Source organism: Eschrichtius robustus, chromosome 20, assembly GCF_028021215.1.
Source record: "Eschrichtius robustus isolate mEscRob2 chromosome 20, mEscRob2.pri, whole genome shotgun sequence".
Classification (NCBI taxonomy): Eukaryota; Metazoa; Chordata; class Mammalia; order Artiodactyla; family Eschrichtiidae; genus Eschrichtius; species Eschrichtius robustus.
In genome coordinates this window covers 16128578-16152346 of record NC_090843.1, presented here as the reverse complement: position 1 = coordinate 16152346, position 23769 = coordinate 16128578, and the positions used below count along the sequence as shown (strand labels likewise).

The 23769-nt window shown below is 39.7% G+C and overlaps 1 protein-coding gene across 1 annotated transcript in view; it reads left to right on the top strand.

Moving 5' to 3' along the window:
• The window catches only part of EFCAB3 (EF-hand calcium binding domain 3), a 50304-nt gene extending 27064 nt beyond the window's left edge, over positions 1–23240 (top strand). Inside the window, exons 5-11 of the mRNA XM_068531690.1 lie at positions 4892–5035; positions 6514–6585; positions 7667–7787; positions 11734–11927; positions 12276–12460; positions 19173–19295; positions 22920–23240. Coding sequence (XP_068387791.1) covers positions 4892–5035; positions 6514–6585; positions 7667–7787; positions 11734–11927; positions 12276–12460; positions 19173–19295; positions 22920–23240 — 1160 coding nt within the window. The remainder of the gene's footprint in view (positions 1–4891; positions 5036–6513; positions 6586–7666; positions 7788–11733; positions 11928–12275; positions 12461–19172; positions 19296–22919) is intronic.
• Positions 23241–23769: the final 529 nt, after the last annotated feature.

Genomic DNA, 23769 nt, shown 5'->3' with positions numbered 1-23769 from the left:
ATATGTTCCTCTTACTCTTTTTTTTTTATTGTAGTAAAGTATACATAACATAAAAATTACAATTTTAACCATTTTTAAGAGTTCACACAGATCAGTGGCATTAAATATGTTCGCATTGTCCTCTAACCATCACTACCATCCACCTCCAGAACTTTTTCATCATCCCAAACTGAACCTCCAGACTCATTAACCAGTAACTCCCCATCCTCCCCTCCCCTCAGCCTCTTCTAAAATTTGACCTACCCATAGCCTTCCCCATCTCAGATAATGGTATTTCATCCTTCCACTTGTTCTGGAAAAACTCTGGAGTCATCCTTGACTCTTCGTTCTCACCCTACCTCTAAATCCATCAGGAGGGACTTCTCTGGTGGCACAGTGGTTAACAATCCGCCTGCCAACGCAGGGGACACAGGTTCGAGCCCTGGTCAGGGAAGATCCCACATGCTGTGGAGCAACTAAGCCCGTGCGCCACAACTACTGAGACTGCGCTCTAGAGCCTGCAAGCCACAACTGCTGAGCCCGCGTGCCACAATTACTGAAGCCCACATGCCTAGAGCCCGTGCTCCACAGCAAGAGAAGCCACCAGAATGAGAAGCCCGCCCACCACAACGAAGAGTAGCCCCCTCTCGCAGCAACTAGAGAAAGCCTGCGTGCAGCAACAAAGACCCAATGCAGCCAAAAATAAAATAAATAAATAAATAGATAAATGAAGAAATGTGTATTTAAAAAAATAAATAAATAAAATAAATCCATCAGGAAATCTCATTGGCTCTACCTTTAAAATATATCGAGATTTATATGACCTCTACTGCTACAACCCTGGTCTAAAGCACTGTTATTGCTCACCCGCGATAGCCTCCTACCTGAGGCTAGTCTCCCTGCTTCTACCCAAATCCTTACAAAAGTCTGTTCTAACAATAGCCACAGTGATCCTGTTAAAATATGTCAGGTCGGGGAGAGGGAGGCGCTGACCTATGTAACTCTGAAAACGACATTTTGACTAGAAACTGTAAGACTGAACACAAAAGGAGCTATACATAAACAACACACAATATACTCTAATTAGTAAAGTTGTTTCTCATAGGGGTATAGATTAACAATTCTGAAACTGTTGTACATGTATACGACGATTGAATAAATAAGTGACTCAATGGTGGATGGTGGGAGCCAGGTTTCTCTCTGTTGGAGTAGGAAGTTTCAGATAAACAAGGGGAGAAGGCTAAAGTGAAGCAGTGGAACTGGATTAGAGTGAGACATCAGTGTGAACTCATGTTTAACTTAATATGGATGCAGATGGATAGATCAAGAAATAATATGATATGTGTGTATACATGGGTTAGTATATGTGCATATATTTGCTAGCTCTGTTTGCTGAGAGGACTTAAAAGCACTGACACCCCCAGATCTTGACTTCCAATGTCAGTCTCCTATCAAAGAATCAGAGTTCCTTGGATAAATGGCTGATTCTAGGGCTTTGGCAGAGAATATACAAAATGAACCTGGAATATTTTGCAGTGCCAGAAAGTAAGGAGATGCTCAAAATACAAAAGGACAAGAGCATGTCAAAGACATACAGAAATGAACCTGAAAGAGCTCACAACAGCCAAAGCTGGAACAATTTGAACAACAAAAATAAATAGAATAGTATTGGATTATAACTCAAAGTATAAAATAAATATCGATAAGTCCCTAGTGATAGAAATAAATGATTGAATTTTTTTTTTTTTTTTTGGCTGTGTTGGGTCTTCGTTGCTGCATGCGGGCTTTCTCCAATTGTATCAAGCAGGGGCTACTATTTGTTGTGGTGCACGGGCTTTTCATTGTGGTGGCTTCTCGTTGTGGAGCTTGGGCTCTAGGCGCACGGGCTTCAGTAGTTGTGGCACGTGGGCTCAGTAGTTGTGGAGCACGGGCTTAGCTGCTCCATGGCATGTGGGATCTTCCTGGACCAGGGCTCGAACCCGTGTGCCCTGCATTGGCAGGCGGATTCTTAACCACTGCGCCACCAGGGAAGTCCCATGATTGAATTTTTTAAATGAAGAAGAGACAAATCTCTCTTACAAGAGAATTCCAAATAATGTATGTAGATATTACCTCTTCCAGGAGGTAGAGCTTAATTCCCCATTCCCCTGAGCCCTCTGTCCCTTGAGTCTGGACTACCCTTAGCAACTTGCTTCCAAAGAGTAGAATATGAAAAAGGAAGGAAGGAAGTTCACAGTGGAAAAATCTGACAAACACTACCTCAGCCAGTTAATCAAGGTTGCCATCACCAGTGATAAGTCATGTTGATAGCCTTAATATAATGATGATAACACCACTTCAGTTCTGTGGTCTTCCTCCCCAAAACCCATAATTTCAGGCTAACCATGAGAAGAACATCAGAAAAACCCAAATTGAAGGACTTCTACAAAGTACCTGAACAACACTCCTCAAAACTGACAAGGGCGGGACTTCCCTGGTGGCGCAGTGGCTAAGCATCCTCCTGCCAATGCAGGGAACACAGGTTAGATCCCTGGTCTGGAAAGATCCCACATGCCATGGAGCAACTAAGCCCGCGAGCCATAACTACTGAGCCCGCGCACCACTACTACTGAAGCCCACGCGCCTAGAGCCCGTGCTCCGCAACAAGAGAAGCCACCACAATGAGAAGCCCGCACACCTCAAGGAAGAGTAGGCCCCGTTCGCTGCAACTAGAGAAAGCACGCGCGCAGCAACGAAGACCCAACGCAGCCAAAAAAACCCAAAAAAACAAACAAACAAAAACTAGCAAGGGTATCAGAAAAAAAGGAAAGTCAGATAAACTGTTATACAGAAGAGGTTAAAAAAACATGATGACTAATTGTAATATGGTGTCCTGGATGGGATCTTGGACAGAAAAAGGGTGTAGGGAAAAACCAGTAAAATCCGAATAATGTCTGCCGTTTAGTTAATAGTACTACACCAATGTTGGCTTCTTTGATGTGACAAATGTACCTTAGTAATGTAAAATGTTCATGTTATGGGAAACTGGGTGAGGGAACTCTCTGTTCTATCTTTGCAACTACATCTAAAACCAATCTGAAATAAAATTTAAAATAAATTTTAAAACATAACCACACACATATTACCCCTCTGACCTCTCCTACTCCTTTCCTCTTGCTCACTCTGCTCCAGCCACGCTAGCATCCTTGCTGTTCCTGGAGCATGCTGGGCCCATTCCCCTTACGGCCTTTGTGCTCTAGCTCTTCCCTCTGCCTAGTCCTCTCTTCTTCCAGATATCCACTCTCTCACCTTTCAAGTTTTTGCTCAAATCTTACATTTTAATACAAGCAACCTATCCTTCAATCCCTAGAAATCCCAACCCCCCCCCAACCCTGTATTACTTTTTCTCTTTTTCTGTAGCACTTACCACCTTCTAACCTTCTAACATGCTCTCTATCTTACCTATTTATTACATTTATATGAGGGCATAATTTTTGTTTAGTGCAGTAATGTATCCTAGGCGATTACAGCAGCACCTGGCACATAGAAGGCGTGCAATAAAAATTTGTTGATTAAGCTGCATGAATGCCTACTACATGGCCAGAAATACTGGGAGAAAAAAAGAAACACGTCAGAGATAGTTCCAGCCCTAGAGAAGACAGCCTTATATCAAGGGAGAAAGATGTTAACTTTTCACACGAATATAAGGCAGGTATCTTATTTCTATAGAATTAATCATTCTTATACACAGAGATGCTAAAATTTGAATGTGATATGAAATGTTTTATACTGGTACCATTTGGGAGAATACCTTGTTCTGGATTCACCTCTTCATTTACTAATTTTAGAAAATACATGTCTAACTTTGGCTCCAGTTAATGCCTTGAGTATTTCTTTAAAAAAACTTTGAGGGCTTCCCTGGTGGCGCAGTGGTTGAGAATCTGCCTGCCAGTGCAGGGGACACGGGTTCGAGTCCTGGTGTGGGAGGATCCCACATGCCTCAGAGCAACTAGGCCCGTGAGCCACAACTACTGAGCCTGCGCGTCTGGAGCCTGTGCTCTGCAACAAGAGAGGCCGCAATAGTGAGAGGCCCGCGCACCGCGATGAAGAGTGGCCCCCGCTTGCCTCAACTAGAGAAAGCCCTTGCACAGAAACGAAGACCCAACACAGCCAAAAATTAAATAAATAAATAATAAAATTAAAAACAAAACAAAACAAAAAACTTTGAGACTGTACAAAACATTCAGACCTCACAGATCGATAGTCAGAAGTCAGGTGGGCTCACCTGGTCCCTCGTCTCTGGGTCTTACAAGGCTGAAATGAAGGTGTTGACCAGCTTGGCCTTTTATCTGGAGGCTCTGGAGGAGAATCTGCTTCTGAGCTTGTTCAAGTTTTTGGCAGAATGCAGTTCCTTGCAGTATAGGGCTGAGGTCCCACTTCCTTGCTGGCTGTCAGCCGGGAGCCTCTCTCAGACCTTTAAGGCTGCCTGCATTCCACATCACATGCCCTCTCCATCTTCAAACCAGCAACAATTAGTCAAGTCCTTCTGCTTTGAATCTCTCACTTCATCTGCCACATCTCTCTTGCTTCATAAGGGACTCATTCAGATAATCCAGGGTAATCTACCTTAATTACATCTGCAAAATCCCTTTTGTCATGTAAAGTAATACATTCACAGGTTCCAGGAATTAGGGTATGAACATCCTTCAAGAGCCATTTTGCCTACATATTTGCTTTTCCACCAATTAGTTTATTCTAGTTCAAATCTCATGGAAGGACACTGTCCTTTATAAGAAATGTCTACTAAATACTCAAATTTCTCTAAATAGTTTTTCAGAACATGACCTCCAATCAACGGTAATATCTGTTCTAGTTCCATAAGAATATGTATTTATTCTTAAATAACTGTCCTAACCTAATTCCATTTCCCCAGCCTTCCAAGATGCCTACAACTTCTTTAACAAGGATAAAACTGGCTGTATTGATTTACATGGAATGATGTGCACTTTAGCTAAGTTGGGAATGAATCTAACCAAGCATGATGTCTATAATGAACTAAGATGTGCTGATATTGATCGTGAGTACTTTGACTTGTCATTATTTTTTTCATAAAAAATTTTTATAAATATATATTTTTTCTCAGACTACATAAACATGAGAAGTAAACCTCATTCATTTGCCAAAAGCACATATATGTGTTTCTCTTTAAAGTTATCGGTGTACAAGTCATGAAATCAAATTAATGCTACAAAACGGGCTAGTCTTTGAAAAAGCCTGTGTGGAAACGAAGTGACTGTTGTATTTAATATCAAATTCAGATTACTTGTCCTAATGTACATTTTGGAGGGTGCCTTGAAATAACAGATACAAAGGCATTGACAATTTCAAAAATAACCTGTTACTGTTACCCAAAAACTGGCTTCGCCTCTTGGTGGGTGTTGAGCGAAAAGACACAACCAAGCCAAAGAGCAGAAGGAAGGATTTATTACTTGCAACAAGTAAGGAGAACGCTGGGGATCTTTCCCAAAGCAGTGTCTCCCCAAACAGCAAAAATGGGAAGGTTTTAAGCCAAGGGTGCATGCATATTCATGAAGGGGCTGGAGCAGAGGAGAATTCAGCATAGAATTGGGGCAAAGGTCGACAGATCCAGGCTCTAGTTGATTGAGGTTATGAGGGTCAGCAAAGGTCAGCAGCGTCATTCCTTAGGCTCTAGGTATTCTGGTAAAGGTTGAGTGCTCAAGGGGGTTTGGATCCTGCAAAACAGCTCAAGAATGTGCTTCAGGCTAATCTCAACCTTCAAAACAGAACTGGGAGTCTTTACAACTGATATATTATTTCCAATATGGTTAAGTTATTTTCCTGGCCTGGTAATACCAGTTTGTTCTTACATTCTTTGTTCCTTTAAAATCATTAACTATGAGGCGTATTCTTCTGCAAGGACAAGCACTGTGGCCAGGCTTAGATGACAAAATGGCTTAGGCCTAAAATGGCTTCTCTTATGTCAAGAAAGTTATGCCTAGTTTTCTTCCTCTGGGACCCCCTACCCTATCTGCCTACATTGCCAAGGAAATCCAAGCCCTTTGTTTCTGTTTGAATCATTTTAGTACAAATCTTCCTTCCATCATTAGAGCCCACCTATATTGACTCTTAAATGCCACAGCATTTTTATTGATATTTTTAAAGCATATAGGTAATGTGTTCTTTGAATATACTGATTTAGTGACTAGTAGCCCAAGCTGGTATGTTGTGTGGAATATATATTCAGCACAGTACCTCATCTCACCTCTCCTCACCCACCTGCCAGTGCCCCATTCAATCAGCAGCATCCCATGTGTGTCAGTCACCATTTAATTAAAGTGTCACTTGTTTCCACGAACTCTACCCAAATTTTTATTCTTTCATTGAAACATAAACACTCTATTAGCACTCGCTATCCTTTAATTTTAGAGGAAACAGGGTAAAACCCTGGCATATTGTAATAATAGAAATATAGAGGTGGGAGTGAAGTGGGAAGGTAAATATATCCTTGTTCTGAGCTTTAGATTTCTGTTGCAGGAGATGGGAAGGTGAATTTCTCAGACTTTATAAAGGTGCTAACAGATAACAACCGCTTCCTTAAGGCTGTGGGTGAGTAGAGATATTGCTGAATAGATAGCAGATGGTTAGTTGCAATTCATGGCACTGTAAAGATTATTCATTTAGGTCTCCAATCAGGAAGGTGTAGTCTGGGATGTGATTTACTCTTGTACTGCTTCTCTAAAACAAAATTTGCTAAGGAAATTGATACAGTTTTAGAATTTTAACTTAAATGCATCAAGTCCTTCTGCAGAAGACACTGCTTTTTGGACTCCAATGAGAACACTCAGGCAGTGGTATAGAAAATTTTGGTCACCTTTTATAGTACTTTAATTCTTTACCAGTACCTGTGCTACTTTGGGAGGTACTCCTCCTACAGAAGAAAAAATATCTTTTTAGAAAAAGAAAAATGCTCTCTCTCTCTCAGGCAGATTTGGGTATAGATAATTCACTATTCCTGAAAAATATCTTCCTCACCCTGGTGAAGCCTCTGCCCTCGGTGTGAGGGCTGGACAGTCTGCTGGAGGTTCGAGAGCATGTTCTCACACAAGGGTATAATGAAGTGGAGGTACTCAAATTATTGCTGTTAGTCCTCTAACAGTTTGTTTATGAATTTAACAAGCTGCCTTGGAAAATCTAACCCTATTCATATCTTGTCTTCTAGGATGAGTGCATTCCAAATTCCAAATATTGTATACAGTTTTGAAAAATACATCCTTTCATAAGCTATGAACTGTTTTAGTATAAACAGAAGTTACTGTTTCAAGTATCACTATAGTAACAAGGGTTTGCCTGCACACCAGAAGTATGTTTATCAACAATTCCTTTACATAGAAGAACAGAACAATAGTCCTTAACACATAATTCATGTTTATGTTAAATGTATTACTGTATTTACTTAGAAGTCACTGAACTAAAAGTATTTCATTTAAAATTCCATGATTATTTTGTCTGTTCAGTAATCAAAATGACCTTTTTACCAAATAGAACAGACTTCGGATGTTTTTCTATAATTCTCTGTTCTTGACTTCGTATTAATATTGTATATACAGTAATACAACTGTCACTTTAATCCTTTTTATGATAGATTTTTTTTCAGAAGGCATTTTGAATTTTTTTTTTCCCTCCACAGTTCCAGAAACGGAGAACTGTTTAGATTTAGCTGGCAACCCAGGGATCCTATTGTTTGAAATCCTATCAAAGCTTGTAGAGACTTCAGCCTTACCCAGAAAGGCTATAATGGAAATAGTAAGGTAGGTGGCAAAGAAAGAACAAAAACGACCTTCTCGGCAGCATTTATGAGGATATTAACAAGGCAGCCACCTCTCCTTAACATCCTACTCCATGGATCTGCTCCAAAACAAAGGAGAAGGTGTATAGGCAAATAAATAGTCATGTGCCACAACATGAGACCGTATTCCTTCATCCTCACTGCACTGCCTAGTTCTGAAATTGCAAGGTTGATTCAGACGGTCTCAGTGCCCCATGAAAGCCTAAGACAGCCAAAAAAGTTCAGCTTCTCCTACCCTAGGCTAGAGAATCCCAGAGGAACGAGACTTTTCCAGGAATGATTTTGGGTGAGCTTGGAAATCTAATTTGAATACAAGATACTCCCATTCACACTGGATCTACCAGGGGCTGTCAAAAGGTCCTTTGGGATGAGGTACAGCAATTTCATACTTCCCAAAGTAGTCTTTGGACTGGAGCAGAGCCAGAATTAGACTTGAGAATAGAGGATAAGGAAACATTCTCACACCCAAATGTGTTTATTCCAGCAAATATCACTAAAGATACATTTCCTCAATCTATGTCTATCATTGTATTACAAAAATTAAATGTTTCTGTTATCAGTCTTTTCAACTCTTACTCTCTCAAAGCATTCTACTATCCCACTTAGAGAGACTTAAAAATACAGAATGCCACCAACAATGTAAAATATCCTTCTGCTCCTCAACAGGTAATCTCTTTACACTATCCTACACCTAGGTCAGATGTGGAACAGAGGGTGCACAACATTCTACACTTCATTCCAAGTCAAATACATGTATTAAATGCCTGCTGTTGGTACACAAATTTGGCACATTCCTTAACCATTCAGCCTCAGTTTCCTCATCTATAAAATGAGAATAATAATACCCATAACACAATTATAGGGAAATTGTGAGGATATGTGATAATGCAGGTAAAGTGCTCAGCACATCATAGGAGCTCAATAAATGTTAGCTATTATTATTATGTGAAAGTAACTAGAATAAGTATAGAATACACACATTATTTATTTTAATCCTCACCTACTGATATGCCCTATCATCCCCACTTTACAGATTAAAAAAGCTAAAGCACAGGTCAGTTAAGTAACCTGCCCAAAGGGGTAGGGGTGCCTAGATTTTAGCACAAACTGTCTGGTTCCAGAAACCATGCTCTTTTCCACCTCCTTGTATTGCTGCTTATATCCAGTAAGTGCTCAGGAAATGTTAGCAGATGTTGGTGTTTTTGTTATTATGGTTATGGTAGTTACTTATCATATACCTGGTTCCTAAGGAGATCAGGCAGAAGTATTTAACAGGTGGCATTTGCATTTAAGGAGCTTAAAATATAAATGGAAAGAAGGGACTTCCCTGGTGGCACAGTGGTTAAGGATCCTCCTGCCAATGCAGGGGACACGGGTTCGATCCCTGGTCCAGGAAGATCCCATATGCCGTGGAGCAACTAAGCCTGTGCACCACAACTACTGAGCCTGCGCTCTAGAGCCCACAAGCTGCAACTACTGAAGCCCGCATACCTAGAGCCTGTGCTCCACAAAGAGAGAAGCCACCACAATGAGAAGCCCACGCATCGCAACGAAGAGTAGCCCCCACTCGCTGCAACTAGAGAAGGCCCGTATGCAACAACAAAGACCCAATGCAGCCAAATAAATAATTAATTAATTAATTAAAAAAAAAATCTTCCAACAAACAAAAGTCCAGGACTAGATGGCTTCACAGGTGAATTCTATCAAACACTTAGAGAAGAGCTAACACCCATCCTTCTCAAACTCTTCCAAAAAACTGCAGAGGAAGGAACACTCCCAAACTCATTCTACAAGGCCACCATCACCCTGATACCAAAACCAGACAGCGATACTACAAAAAAAGAAAATCACAGACCAATATCACTGATGAATATAGATGCAAAAATCCTCAACAAAATACTAGAAAACAGAATCCAACAACACATTAAAAGGATCAAAAAAAAAAAAAAAGGATCATACACCACGATCAAGTGGAATTTATCCCAGGGATGCAAGGATTCTTCAATATACGCAAATCAATCAATGTGATACACCATATTAACAAATTGAAGAATAAAAATCATATGATCATCTCAATAGATGCAGAAAAATCTTTTGACAAAATTCAACACCCATTTATGATAAAAAACTCTCCAGAAAGTGGGCATAGAGGGAACCTACCTCAACATCATAAAGGCCATATATGACAAACCCACAGCAAACATCATTCTCAATGGTGAAAAACTGAAAGCATTTCCTCTAAGATCAGGAACAAGACAAGGATGCCCACTCTCGCCACTATTATTCAACATAGTTTTGGAAGTCCTAACCATGGCAATCAGAGAAGAAAAAGAAATAAAAGGAATACAAATTGGAAAAGAAGAAGTAAAACTGTCACTGTTTGCAGATGACATGATACAATACATAGAGAATCCTAAAGATGCCACCAGAAAACTACTAGAGCTAATCAATGATTTTGGTAAAGTTGCAGGATGCAAAATTAATGCACAGAAATCTCTTGCATTCCTATACGCTAACAACAAAAGATCAGAAAGATCTTTGTATAAAAAATAAATAAAATAAAATTCAAAAATTCAAAAAAAAAGAGTGTTTACTCTCACTCTTAAGTATGAATAGACATCCAAGGATCAAGAGATATTTAAGGAAAACCTGTGTTACTAAAGAAAGATTAAAACAGGAGGAAAGGAAGGGAGGGAGGGAGGAAAGGAAACAGTTATAAATATAACCTGGTATATAATCATCAAACAAAGATTAGAGTCTCAGGGAAGGCAGAGACTCTATACCACGCCAGCAGTTTTCTAACTTGGGCACTCATCATTATCATCTGGAGCGATTGTCAAAACACATCGCTGAGCCCCAGGGTTTCTGATTCAGGAGTTTTGTGTGAGACCCAAGAATTTGTATTTCTAACAAGTTCCCAGTGCTGCTTGCTGCTGCTGATTTGAGGACCACACCCAGAGCCATAGAGTCTGCAGAGAATACTCTGAAGGAAAGGAAAGGTGAGCCTTAAAGAACCTAGTAGGAAGTAAATTACACTGAGAGAAACGACTATTATTCTATATTCAGAGGCGAGTTGAGAACATTGTGAGTGGATGAGTTCAAGGCTAGGGAAGGACCCTAGTTTGTGGCTCAATATCAAAACAAACAAACAAACAACCCGCTCAAAAATGGGCAGAAGACCTAAATATACATTTCTCCAAAGAAGACATACAGATGGCCAAGAGGCACACGAAAAGATGCTCAACATCGCTAATTATTAGAGAAATGCAAATCAAAACTACAGTAAATTATCACCTCACACCGGTCAGAATGGCCATCATCAAAAAGTCTGCAAACAATAAATGCTGGAGAGGGTGTGGGGAAAAAGGAACCCTCCTACACTGCTGGTGGGAATGTAAACTGATACAGCCACTATGGAGAACAGTATGGAGGTTCCTAAAGAAACTAAAAACAGAGCTACCATATGACCCAGCAATCCCACTCTTGGGCATATATCCAGAGAAAAACATGGTTCAAAAAGATACATGCACCCCAGTGTTCATTGCAGCGCTATTTACAATAGCCAAGACATAGAAGCAACCTAACATGGATCATAATCGATAGGTATTTTTCTAGACAAGACTGGGAAGTCTTGGGGAAGAGGAAGGAAGGCAAAGCCCAGGGACTGCATATATAAAGTAATTAAATGGCCTGTGGAAAATATCAGTAAATGTTCTATAAATGTCACAGAAACAAGCCCTCAATAAATAATATTGAATGAATATACAAATTAAATTTAAAATGAATGCATTCAGCATATATAACTTGCAACTTGACTTTTTTTTCTTTCTGTCCAACACTCAGGCACTTTTTTTCAGTAGGACTGTAGCACTTTTTAACCACCTGTGAATTACTTTTTTTTTTCCTAGCTATTTCCGAAGAAAATTCCAGGAAACCACCTCGGAAATGGTGTGGAGCCCTTATGCTATGGGTTATGGAAAAAGGAGATTTAAGCCAGACATATGCACACCTCCAAGCTCAAGCACAGCCGCCTTTGCTAATGCTGCCCGAATTGCAATAATGAAAGAAAAGGATGTATTTAGATTTCTTGAAGAGCTCAAGAGTAAGAGCCATTTGTCCTCTCCCCACTGTTGTAAAGGATTTATTTGTATATTACTGGTCAGAAATAAATACTAGATGCCAAGTGCTTTAAGAGTAGGGCCACAGCCTATTCTGAGTGTCTGGTCTCTGTCACACAGATATCATTTGAAAGCAAATGTACCTGAATCCCCAGACACCTGATGAAGCTGAAAGTCTGTGGATGCGTGGGTGGTAGGAGCAGGAGAGTGAAGAAGGGGTGGCATGGCCCCTGAGGAGATGAATAGACAAAGAGCAAAATAGGTACCACATGTATGTCTTTTATGTGAATTTCTTCTTACATTATTTGTGATACCAGTTTTTATCTTCTTAGGATGCAGTCCTCCTTCAGATAGCCCATATTCAAAAATACCCATCTTTCCACTGGTTCCTAATGTGGATGGGGTGGTGATGGGAAAGCCATTCAAAGACATACAGAAATTAAAAATGCTAAGGAGAAAGGAGCCTCTGAATTTCTTTGAGAACTATTTTTTCCATAAAAAAGACTGGAAAACACAGGTGAGACTTAGATTATGTCATATCAGTTAAATACTTAGGTTTTTAAGTTCTAACTTAACAGAACTAGTAATGTGCTTTTTAATGACAAATATTTTCAGTCATGATATTTCAAACCAGATTCCATAGCCATGTTCCTAAATTTAAAGCCCAGGTATAAATATTTCATTTAATTTCAACAAATAGTTAAACTTACTGAAAATACATAATATTATCATTCTAATCTAGTCCATTACAACATCTAATCTAATATACAATAAATGTCAATTAGAAACCAAGAAATGGAACTTTCAAGTTTCAGAATGAAAGTAACTGAGCTAACATGAACACTACCCCACCAATCTACTCACTCACCATGCCCAACCCATCACACAGACTCATGTGACCACATAAAAATACCAAATGAAATAAAGTGACATATAAAAATGCATTCAAAAGAAAGGGACCCCTTTGTTTCAGAAAGAAGAGAGAACCTAAGGCTAGAATGGTATGTTCATAAATGACCCTGTGAGTGGCTGAGGGAGAGGTGAGAGGTGAAGCCCTCATGGGGCTTCACATGGATCTGGATCCTTCATATGGATCTAGGCCCTGATGGCTAGGGGTTGGGGTTTTGTTCTGTTTTTTTTTCCCCCAGTGGGAATGAATATTTATTTATTTATTTAAAAAAATTTTTTTCCTGTCTTTTTTTTTTTTAACATCTTTATTGGAGTATAACTGGTTTACAATGGTGTGTTAGTTTCTGCTTTATAACAGTGAATCAGTTATACATATACATATGTCCCCATATCTCTTCCCTCTTGCGTCTCCCTCCCTCCCACCCTCCCTAAGGGGTTGGGGTTTTGATGACTGTTCAGGGTCAGGAGATATGGACCCTGTAGGTGAGCAGCTAGGACTGAAACCTCTACAAAACCAGAATCTGAAAGGGCTGCCCTTTTAGTGAAAGGAGGAGTCCCCTGGCGCAACACAAACAACCACCAGTTAGAACCAGTTAGAAGACATAAGAAGATAAAATGACCTCATTTAAAATAGTAACAGAAGAGATAAAACTCCTAGAGATTATTTAGGAAATATAAAATATCTATGTAAAGAAATGGTTAAGATGCTCCTAACGGACCCAGAAGAAAATGTGAACAAACAGAAAGGCAGACCATGTTCTCAATTTAAAATGTTTGACATCATAAAGATGTTGTTCTTTCTTGCTTGATCTATAACTTTAATGTGATTTTTTGAATTTACCCAAAGGATTTTTATAACTAAATAATCTGGTTCATACACAAAAAATAAGAACAGTCAGAGTAATCTGGAAGAAAAACTTAATGAACACAGGGAGTAACTTTACTAAATACTAAGGCATATTTAAAAGTCTCAATAATTAAAATAGTGGAGTGATTGTCAAATTAATAGATCCAAAGAACAAAATACAAAATCCAAAAATAGATAAAAATATACAGAGAATTTTAATTTTAAAAAAATGTGACATTTCTGGGACTCCCCTGGTAGCACAGTGGTTAAGAATCTGCCTGCCAATGCAGGGGACACAGGTTCGTGCCCTGGTTGGGGAAGATCCCACATGCCACGGAGCAACTAAGCCCGTGCGCCACAACTACTGAGCCTGCACTCTATAGCCCACGAGCCACAACTACTGAGCCTGCGTGCCACAACTACTGAAGCCCGTGCGCCTAGAGCCCATGCTCCACAACAAGAGAAGCTACCGCAATGAGAAGCCCACGCACCACAATGAAGAGTAGCCCCTGCTCACTGCAACTAGAGAAAGCCCGTGCGCAGTAACGAAGACCCAACGCAGCCAAAAATAAATAAACAAATCAAATCAAAAAAAAAAAAGTGACATTTCAATACAACATGGAAATGATAGATTGTTCAATAAACAGTGTACTAGGTAGCCATCTGAGAAAAAAAATTGAGATGCATAACTTACACCTTCCACAAATTCCAAATGGATCAAAGATAATATAGGTAAAAGGAAAAAATGGAAAGAGGAAGAGAATAAAAGAAATCTTTAAAATACTGAAACTCTGGGAAGGCCTTCCTAACAATGACACAAAAGTAATTTTTAACAGAAAGATATTAATTCAAGTACTTCAAGATCAAAAATCCCTACATGGCCAAGAAAGTCACATTTGCAACACATAACACAAAGAGCTAACTTCTCTAATACATCAAAGAGCTTCAAATTGATTAGAAAAAACTAACTATATAAAAATGAGCAAAGGATATGAACAGTTTTCAGAAACATGAAAAGATATTCAATCTCACTCTTCATAAAAGATCCAAATTAAACCTACCCTGAGATATTGTCTTTCCATATTAGATTGCCCAAGACCAAAAAGCTGAAAAACATATGGGGCACTCCTAAATTGTAGATACGAGTTTAAATTGATTCAGCCTCTACAGAGGAAATTTGGTAATATTTACCAAAATGACAGACCTCGTTCCTTTTGACTATAGGGGAGGTACAGTTTCTCCTCTACTCTCTTAAGGTTTTTGGCAGGGCCTGAGAATTAAATTGACATAAGACAGTTAAAATGGAGAAAAGCAAACACATTTTATTAAATTTTACATGTACCTGGGAGAATGAAGACCCAAAGAAGCAATTAGAATTGAACACTTATGTACTGAAATGGACAGAGTAGTAAATTGTGAAAAAGTGTCCAGACAAAGAGGCTTGGGCTAGGGTAGTTAAGTGGGTGAAGAAGTGAATAGGAAGATAAAGGTTAGTTTAATAAGGTATGTTAAGAGTAACTGCATAAGAATAAAATACTTTTCTAAAATCATAAAAAATTCCCTGGCAGTCCAGTGGTTAGGACTCCATGCTCTCACTGCTGAGGGTCTGGGTTCAATCCCTGGTTGGGGGACTAATATCCCACATCCCACAAGCTGCACAGTGTGGCCAAAAAATAAATAAGAATGTAAAAAATCATAAAAAAAAGAAAATAAAAAACAAAATTTGCTTGTACAGGTTTCTCTTTGCCTTGACTCCTTGTCCCTAATGATATGAATGTTACTTTCCTCCTGGTACAGGGAGGACATCTTCCATATGGGGGGTTTATCTCCTGTATTTAGGGAAAAAAAAGGAGAACTCAGTGTACCCTTCTTACACCTGGTGTTCTTCAAGTGCCTTTAGCTCAAAATAATCCTTATGCCAAAGTGGCGTATTTGGGGGTGGCATATTCCGTCACCTTCATGACCTGGCAATTCCACTCCTGGGACACCACCTAAGATACACAGATATCCTTGCACATATTCCAAATGCCACCCATAAAAGGGTAATTCATTACAGGGTCATTTCTGCTAGCAAAAGATTGGTGGGGGGTGGGGGGGAGACTAAATAACCATTAATAGGGACTAGTTAAGTTAGGCTCCAAACACACAGTGAAATGTTCTGCAGCCATGTTAATGACTAAGAAACTCTTGGTGCAATGATGTGAAAGATCTCCAAATGGAAAAAGCAAGATGCAAGGCAGTATGAATAGTACACAACTATTTGTGTAAAAGGAAGAAAAGTCAATATGAAATATGGACATTTTTTTCTTGTAAAATGGCCTGGAAGGAAACACAAGAAATTATGACATTGGTTGCCTGTAGAAAGGGAAACGAGGGGGTTGGGAGAGAAAAGTGCCAGGGAGATCGCAGTGTATACTCACCATACTTTCAGAATTTTGAACCATGTGCATGTTTTACCCTCTAGAAAAACTGAAATAAGAAAGAAGTACTGGTTTGAAGAGTATTAGACAATAAGAACTAAAATAGTACACCATGGTAACATGGAAGATGAGGAGGGCAGTGCCCAGAATTAAAGCTTTCTAAATTCCTTTTATTATTTGGGGAGAGGCTTATGATATTGATTAAATCTATAATTTGTTACATTAATTTTAAGTATTAAAAATGTGAAGACAATCACTAAAAACTAAAATGAATAATTGCCAAAACAGTAGAGGAAGAAAAAAATAAGAAAAGAGAGAACATGAGAAAATAAAAAGTGCAAAACAAAATAGGCAGAAAAATCCAAATATATCAGTAATCACAGTAAAAGATTAAACACACCAGTTTAAAAAAATAAAGGGGAAGGAAGGAAGGGAGGGAGGGAGGAAGGAAGAAAGGATCATTTTCAAGTTAAAAAAAGATTCTGATTTTTTAAAAACTAATTTTAAGATATATATTCTTTAAGGGAGACACACCTAAATTATTACACAGAAACTTTAAAGGGACAGAAGAAGATATATCAGGCAAATACAAATCAAAATAAGTTGTTATCCATACATTAGCGTGGGGAAAAGAAAATTTAAGGAAAATATAACTAAAGATAAAGATGCTGTTTAATGATTTTTAAAAATCATCAGGAGAATCTTAACAATAAAAGAAACAAATAAAACAGACACACACCAAAAAAAAAAGAAAAAAGAAAAAAAAAACACACACAAAAAAAAAAAAAAAAAAACAGACACAGATTCACATAGAACAAACTAGTGGTTACCAGAGGGGACAAGGATGAGGACAGGGGCAAAATAGGTGAAGGGGATTAAGAGGTACAACCTACCAGATATAAAATAAATAACTTACAAGGATGTAATGTACAATACAGGGAATATAGTTAATATTTTATAATAACTTTGTATGGAGTGTAATCTATTAAAATATTGAATTACTGTTTGTACACTTGAAACTAATATAATATTGTAAGTCAACTATACTTCAATTTAAAAAGTTTTTTAATAAAATAAAAATACGTATTTTTAAATTTTTATTATTTTTCAACTTTTTTATTTTATTTTTTTTTGGCTGCACCATGCAGCATTCAGGATCTTATCTCCCCAACCAGGGATCCAACCCATGCCCCCTGCAGGGGAAGCACGGATTCTTAACCACTGGACCACCAGGGGAGTCCCTTTTCTTTTTGGAAAAAAAATTTTAAATCATGAGGAAGATATAACTATTCTGAATCTGTACACACCTAGCAAATTAACAGATAAGGTGATAATTAACAGAATAATAAGGATTGGCTTTAGACTTTTTAAGGCATTATACATGGTAAAAATAAATACTAAATGAAAAAGCAAATCCATAAGTACAGTGGGAGATTTTTATGCATCTTCAGAAACTGATAATGCAAAGGAGCGGTTGGGGGGATCAAATCTTACAAAAATTTAAGTTTAACAGAAACATGAAACTATAGCTTGATGTAGAATCAGAGTCTAGAAAAAGTTGTTTCAGGACGTAAGAGATGAGCACAATTTGTAGCCAGGAGGAAGAACACTTAGAACTCCGGTTCTCAATCTTGGCTGCAAAACAGAACCACCAGGGAGAGCTTTTAAAATCCTGGTGCCCAGGCCACAACCCTGTTCAGTTAAATCAGATCTCTGGGAACGGGGCCCAGGCCTCAGTATTTTTTAAAGTTCCAACATGCAGCCAAACCTGAAAACCACTGCTCAAAGAGAAGAGAAACTGAAGATGTTTGAAGATGTAGGAGAAGGGCAAGACTGGCTACATAACTTGCTAGGCCCAGTGCAAAATGAAAATGTAGTGCCCCTTGTCCAAAAATAATTAAGAATTTAAAGACAGCAACAGGGACTTCCCTGGTGGTCCAGTGTCTTAAGACTCCACGCTCCCAATGCAGGGGGCCCAGGTTCAATCCCTGGTCAGGGAACTAGATCCCACATGCCGCAACTAAGAGTCCGCATGCTGCAAATAAAGATCCCACATGCCACAACTAAGACCCAGTGCAGCCAAATAAATAAATAAATATTTTTTTTAAAAAAAGACAGCAACGATAAAACATTAAACCAAACTTAGGGCCCTTCTAAGTATAAGGTCCTGTGTAACTGCACAGATCACACACCCATGAAGCCAGCCCTGTAAAGAGGAAAATGGAAGGGATAAGGTACAGGAGGAGACCTTGGAAATTAAGAAAAACTCTCAGATATAAGAGGGAAGGAGGAAAAAAATGGGTTAAAGGATGGAGAAATCATAAGGTGGAAAGAAGAGCTGAAAGAAGTCATATTAGGGGAATTCCCTGGCGGTCCAGTAGTTAGGACGCTGCGCTTTCAACTGCCGAGGGCCTGGGCTCCACCCCTGGTCGGGGAACTAAGATCCCAAAAGCCGTCGCAGCGCAGCTAAGGGAGTTTGAAGGTCTGGTTTTCCAGCAGCCGCTATGAGGACGGTAAGAGAGTTTACAGCAAATGAAGAAAAATAATGTCAAGCATTACTGAGGGCCTGGATGACACTGGGTCATACGCATTTTCAAAGAAAGCAATCTGCATATTTACATGATTTCCACCAACATTGTTCAGTAGCCCAGGAACAGGAGAAAAAACAGATGGCTGGTTCCCTGTGAGAAGTTTGGGAGTAGTATAGGTTGTGCTCTGTGGAGGGCACATTCATTTTTAGTGCTTTGGAAGTTTGGGTGAGGATGGAGTTGACTCCTCTCTACCCTCCACATCCATCCCAAACATAAACCATCCTGTGGTCTATACTCCTCTTTTGAGTAAGCTTCACTATTAAGAAAGAGAGTTTGCTAGATGCCCATTTACACATGGCACTATACCAGGTACCCCAAAACAACTGACAAGTGCTGTAGAAATAACTTTGTAAATCATATACACACCCTTTCATAATACAATATGCTTCCGTGTATTTTTGCCTTTGTTATATAATTCAACTAAAATATAATACTAACCTTCCTTTTTAAATGTTCATAAAGGCAGCAAATACAAAGCCTATCGACCCTACCTCAGGCTACCCAACTGACATCCTCGCCATTGACCAAATACTCAAGAGAAAGCAGAATTGGACAGTGGCTGATGCAGCTGCTATTAAACAGCACGTGAGTATTCACTTGAACACCTTCAGAGAAACCATTGACAACTATGTCTTTAAAATAAGACCAGATCATTTCTTATTTTCATCCATTGTAATGATATTTCTTGCTCTATAATCAAATGCGTTCAAATGTTAACTGTTATAATTCATCCTGCTAATCACCTATGGAGTCATACCCAGCATCATTTCTGGGACATTCATTTGTTTCATGCTAGAAATAGCAACTAATTAAGGTAGTAAACCAACGGTCACAGTGAGTGGTGTAATCAGCGAATTGTGATGAGTGAATGCATCTTTATTATGGCAACTAAAAGAATAATTGTAATAATAGTAGTTTAAGTATGCTTCCTAGGTGTCAGGCACTGTGCTCTATAAGTACTCTACAAGTGCTCTACAGGTACTAATTCATTTACTTATCACAACAAATCTTTGAGGTAGGCACTGTTACTCCTTGTCATTTTACACATATGCACAGAGAGGTTAAGTGACTTGCCCAAAGGCACACAGCTAGGAAGTAATAGGGCCAGAATTATAAGCATGGGTAGCTTGGCTTCAGAATCCACAACTGTGGATTAACCACAACTGTGTGCCACCTGTCTACTTTTGTGCCCTGACTTCTTAGCAACTTTTGTCCTCTAGAGACAGACTGGGGTGTATTTATTTTATGCCACCTCCCTTCTGCATTTGACACTAATGATCAGGCTCTCCTAGACACTTGCTACTTCCTTAACATTTACAATACTGCATCTTTAATTCTCCTTGCAGCTCTGTGTCCTTTCCTCTCTCTTCTCTTTCCTGAAGGTTCATCCCTTAGGTCTTTTTTTTTTGAACTATGGTTGAAGTATAGTTGATTTACAGTGTTAAAGGTGTACAGCAAAGTGATTCAGTTATACATACACATATAAATATATTCTTTTTCAGATTCTTTTCCATTTCCCTGTGCTGTAAAGTAGGTCCTTGTTGTTTATTTTATATATAGTAGCATGTATCTGTTAATCCCAAATTCCTAATTTATCCCTCCCCCCTTTCCTCTTTCAAACTTTGGTAACCATAGTTTGTTTTCTATGTCTGTGAGTCTATTCCTATTTTGTAAATAAGTTCATTTGTATCTTTTTTTAGATTCCACATATAAGTGATATCATATGATATTTGTCTTTCTCTGTCTGACTTACTTAACTCAGTATGATAATCTCTAGGTCCATCCATGTTGCTGCAAATGGCATTATTTCATTCTTTTTCATGGTTGATTAGTATCCCATTGTATATATATAAACCACATCTTCTTTATCCATTTGTCTGTCGATGGACATTTAGGTTCCTTAAGTCTTTTTTTTTTTGGCTGTGTTGGGTCTTTGTTGCTGCACGCAGGCTTTCTGTAGTTGCAGTGAGCGGGGGCTGCTCTTCGTTGCAGTGCATGGGCTTCTCATTGTGGTGGCTCCACTTGTTGCGGAGCACGGGCTCTAGGCGCGCGGGCTTCAGTAGTTGTGGCGCACAGGCTTAGTTGCTCTGCGGCATGTGGGATCTTCCTGCACCACGGATCAAATCTGTGTCCCCTGCATTGGCAGGCGGATTGTCAACCACTGGGCCACCAGGGATGTCCCTCCTTAAGTCCTGATGGTTCCTAGTTTTCTAGTCTCATCCTACTGCTCTTCTTATTATATACATTCATTTGTTCAGTAAATATTTATCCAGTGTTAACAAAGTTCTGAGATTATGAGATACCACAGAATAAAAAACACAGTTCCTACCCTCAATGAGCTAGCAGTAAGGTGGGAGACACGGAGAAGGAAAGGAGCAGTAATAATACATTGGGATAAATGGAACTACAGGAGGTCAGTACAGCATGCCACAAGAATGCAAAGGAGTGGACTCCCAACCTCTGTCTCATCATGGCATAAATTCACACTGGCGTAAATGGAGGTCGCTTATAGCCAAAGGGCTCCAGCCCTGAGGTGCTAGCTGCCTCAAGGGCTAGGAAACTTGAGAAGACCAATAATTTGGCATCCCTATAACCCAGTCGCAACAGAACATTGGGGATCTCTGCATTAAGCAAAGGAACAGCTAGGGTGAGTATTCTTTGAGCTATCTCAATCTACCCTCCTTGTTTCAGCTGCCACCTATATACCTGATAACTCTTTTTTTTTTTTTTTGGTTTTTATTTATTTATTTATTTATGGCTGCATTGGGTCTTCGTTTCTGTGCGAGGGCTTACTCTCGTTGCGGCAAGCGGGGGCCACTCCTCATCGCGGTGCGCGGGCCTCTCACCATCGTGGCCTCTCTTGTTGTGGAGCACAGGCTCCAGACGCACAGGCTCAGTAATTGTGGCTCACGGGCCCAGTTGCTCTGCGGCATGTGGGATCTTCCCAGACCAGGGCTTGAACCCGTGTCCCCTGCATTGGCAGGCAGATTCTCAACCACTGCGCCACCAGGGAAGCCCTACCTGATAACTCTTAACTGTCACTAGCCTAGACTTGTTTCCAGTACTTCTTCCTCATCTCACTGATTGCCTGATGAACATCTCTACCCTGCTGTCTCACCACATATCAAACTGGACATGTCCAAAACCGAATTCATCATCTTCTATATCAAACTGGCTCTTTCTTGAGGATTCCATATCTCAGTTGTTGATACTACCATCTACCCAGGCACTGAAACTAGAAGGCCAGGAGCCATCCTTAATTTATACTTTTTCCTCACTCCTCACATCCACCAATCACCAAATCTGGCTACTCTCATTCTCCCAAAGATTTTTCACATCTGTCCCCTTTATTCCATCCTGTTACTACTGCCTCAACTGACGTCCTCATTAGGCTTTACCTGGTCAACAACCTCCAACGGTTATCCCTTCCTCGGAGCACCACCCATTCTCCACACAGCTGCTGTGAGGAATGAATCCAAAGATCCAGCCTGTCACTGTCCTGCTTGAGAAATGAATGTTTCCCTCTCAGAGATGGCAGGGTTTTTCAACTATATTTTTCGCTCCATACAACTGAGGGATTTATCTCACTTCCAACAGAAAAGTGTCTCACTACAGCATGATTTTCACTGATGAAAGGGCTCTCCCCAACCTCACTGAGAACAAGTCTCAGGGCCTGATTACAGCAACAACACCTGGCCTGCCTCTCCTCAAATTTGACACTTTAGCAATACCAAAGTGCCTGGACTCCCCCTACCAGCTCCAGGATGCATTGCCTTTGAGCCGTTGTTTATGCTGTTCCCTCTCCCTGGAACACCTTCCCATCACCACCCAGTCCCTCGATTTAATCAAATCCTTGAGGACCTACTCAGCTCAGCATCTTCTCCCTCCCTGCCCTCGGCTGGACTGAGTGCCATCCTTGGCACTCCTATTATATCCAGAGCCTATCTCCATCCCACATTTCCTCCTGTTTTAGTCTACTGTGTTTTAAAATTCTTATAAAATTTCTTAAAATCTCATTATTCCCAAGTAATACATTTTCATTGTCCATCAACTCCTAACTCACATGTCCTCAAGAGGTACTACCCAATGTATAAATTCAGTGACTTTCAAGTAACTTGGGAACATAACTCTTGGGATATCTAGAATTGTGGTCCACAAACCAAAGACATTTTAAGGTAACTACTATAAACTTCTGCTCTCTCACTGCAGGTAAAGAGAGCTACAGATACCTATAACTTGGGAATTGCCCTTGAGCACCGGAAACAAATGCTAAACCTCTGGCGGAAGATCCGAGGGGATTTGATTGGGATAGACAGTAAAAATGAGTCCTTTTATGACACCTTTTCTACTTATACATGGTCCTGGAATGTCTGCCAAGAATTACTTTCCCCAAAGGACTTAAGGTTATATGATGCCTATGTGAACAGAAATTCCTTCCACAACTCTGCATTCTCTTCCTCTTCGGATATTAGTGAGTGTGACACAGGAAGAAAAAGAAAACGGAAAGGCTTCAAAGGGTTTCGACAATGAAATTTCTACATTTTCTAAACAGCTCATTGCAAACTACTTTTTCATAGATATCGAAATTATTCTTGCTTTTGTCTAATACATTCTTAGCAGCTGGAAATGTTGACATCTTTTGAACTCTGACCAGTAAAAAAAGTATAAGTCATAGTATGGTTTCCCTTTCCTAATTCTTGCTAGTAGATAGATGCCTTGCGGTTATTTCCCTAGCAACCAGCTGCACTGCGCTGCCCCTACCTGGTTCAAAACTGCCTGGGCCTCAGCAGGAAGGAGAAAAGCACAGCTGGCAGTTACCTCAGCACAGGCCTGCCCTTCTGACCTCCTAACAGCCCTCTCAGCAATAAGCATCTGAGTTTATGTGACTTAAGTGGCATTAGTTTTTTTATTGTTTGTGAAAGAAGCCAGAGGCAGCAGATAACAATGACCCTTCAGTTTCAGGGAATAATTTCACAATCCCCCAAGGAACCTTGATTAGATTTGGGTTTTCTAAGCCTCCTTAGCCACACACTTTCAGACTGATCTCTTGGATTACCCT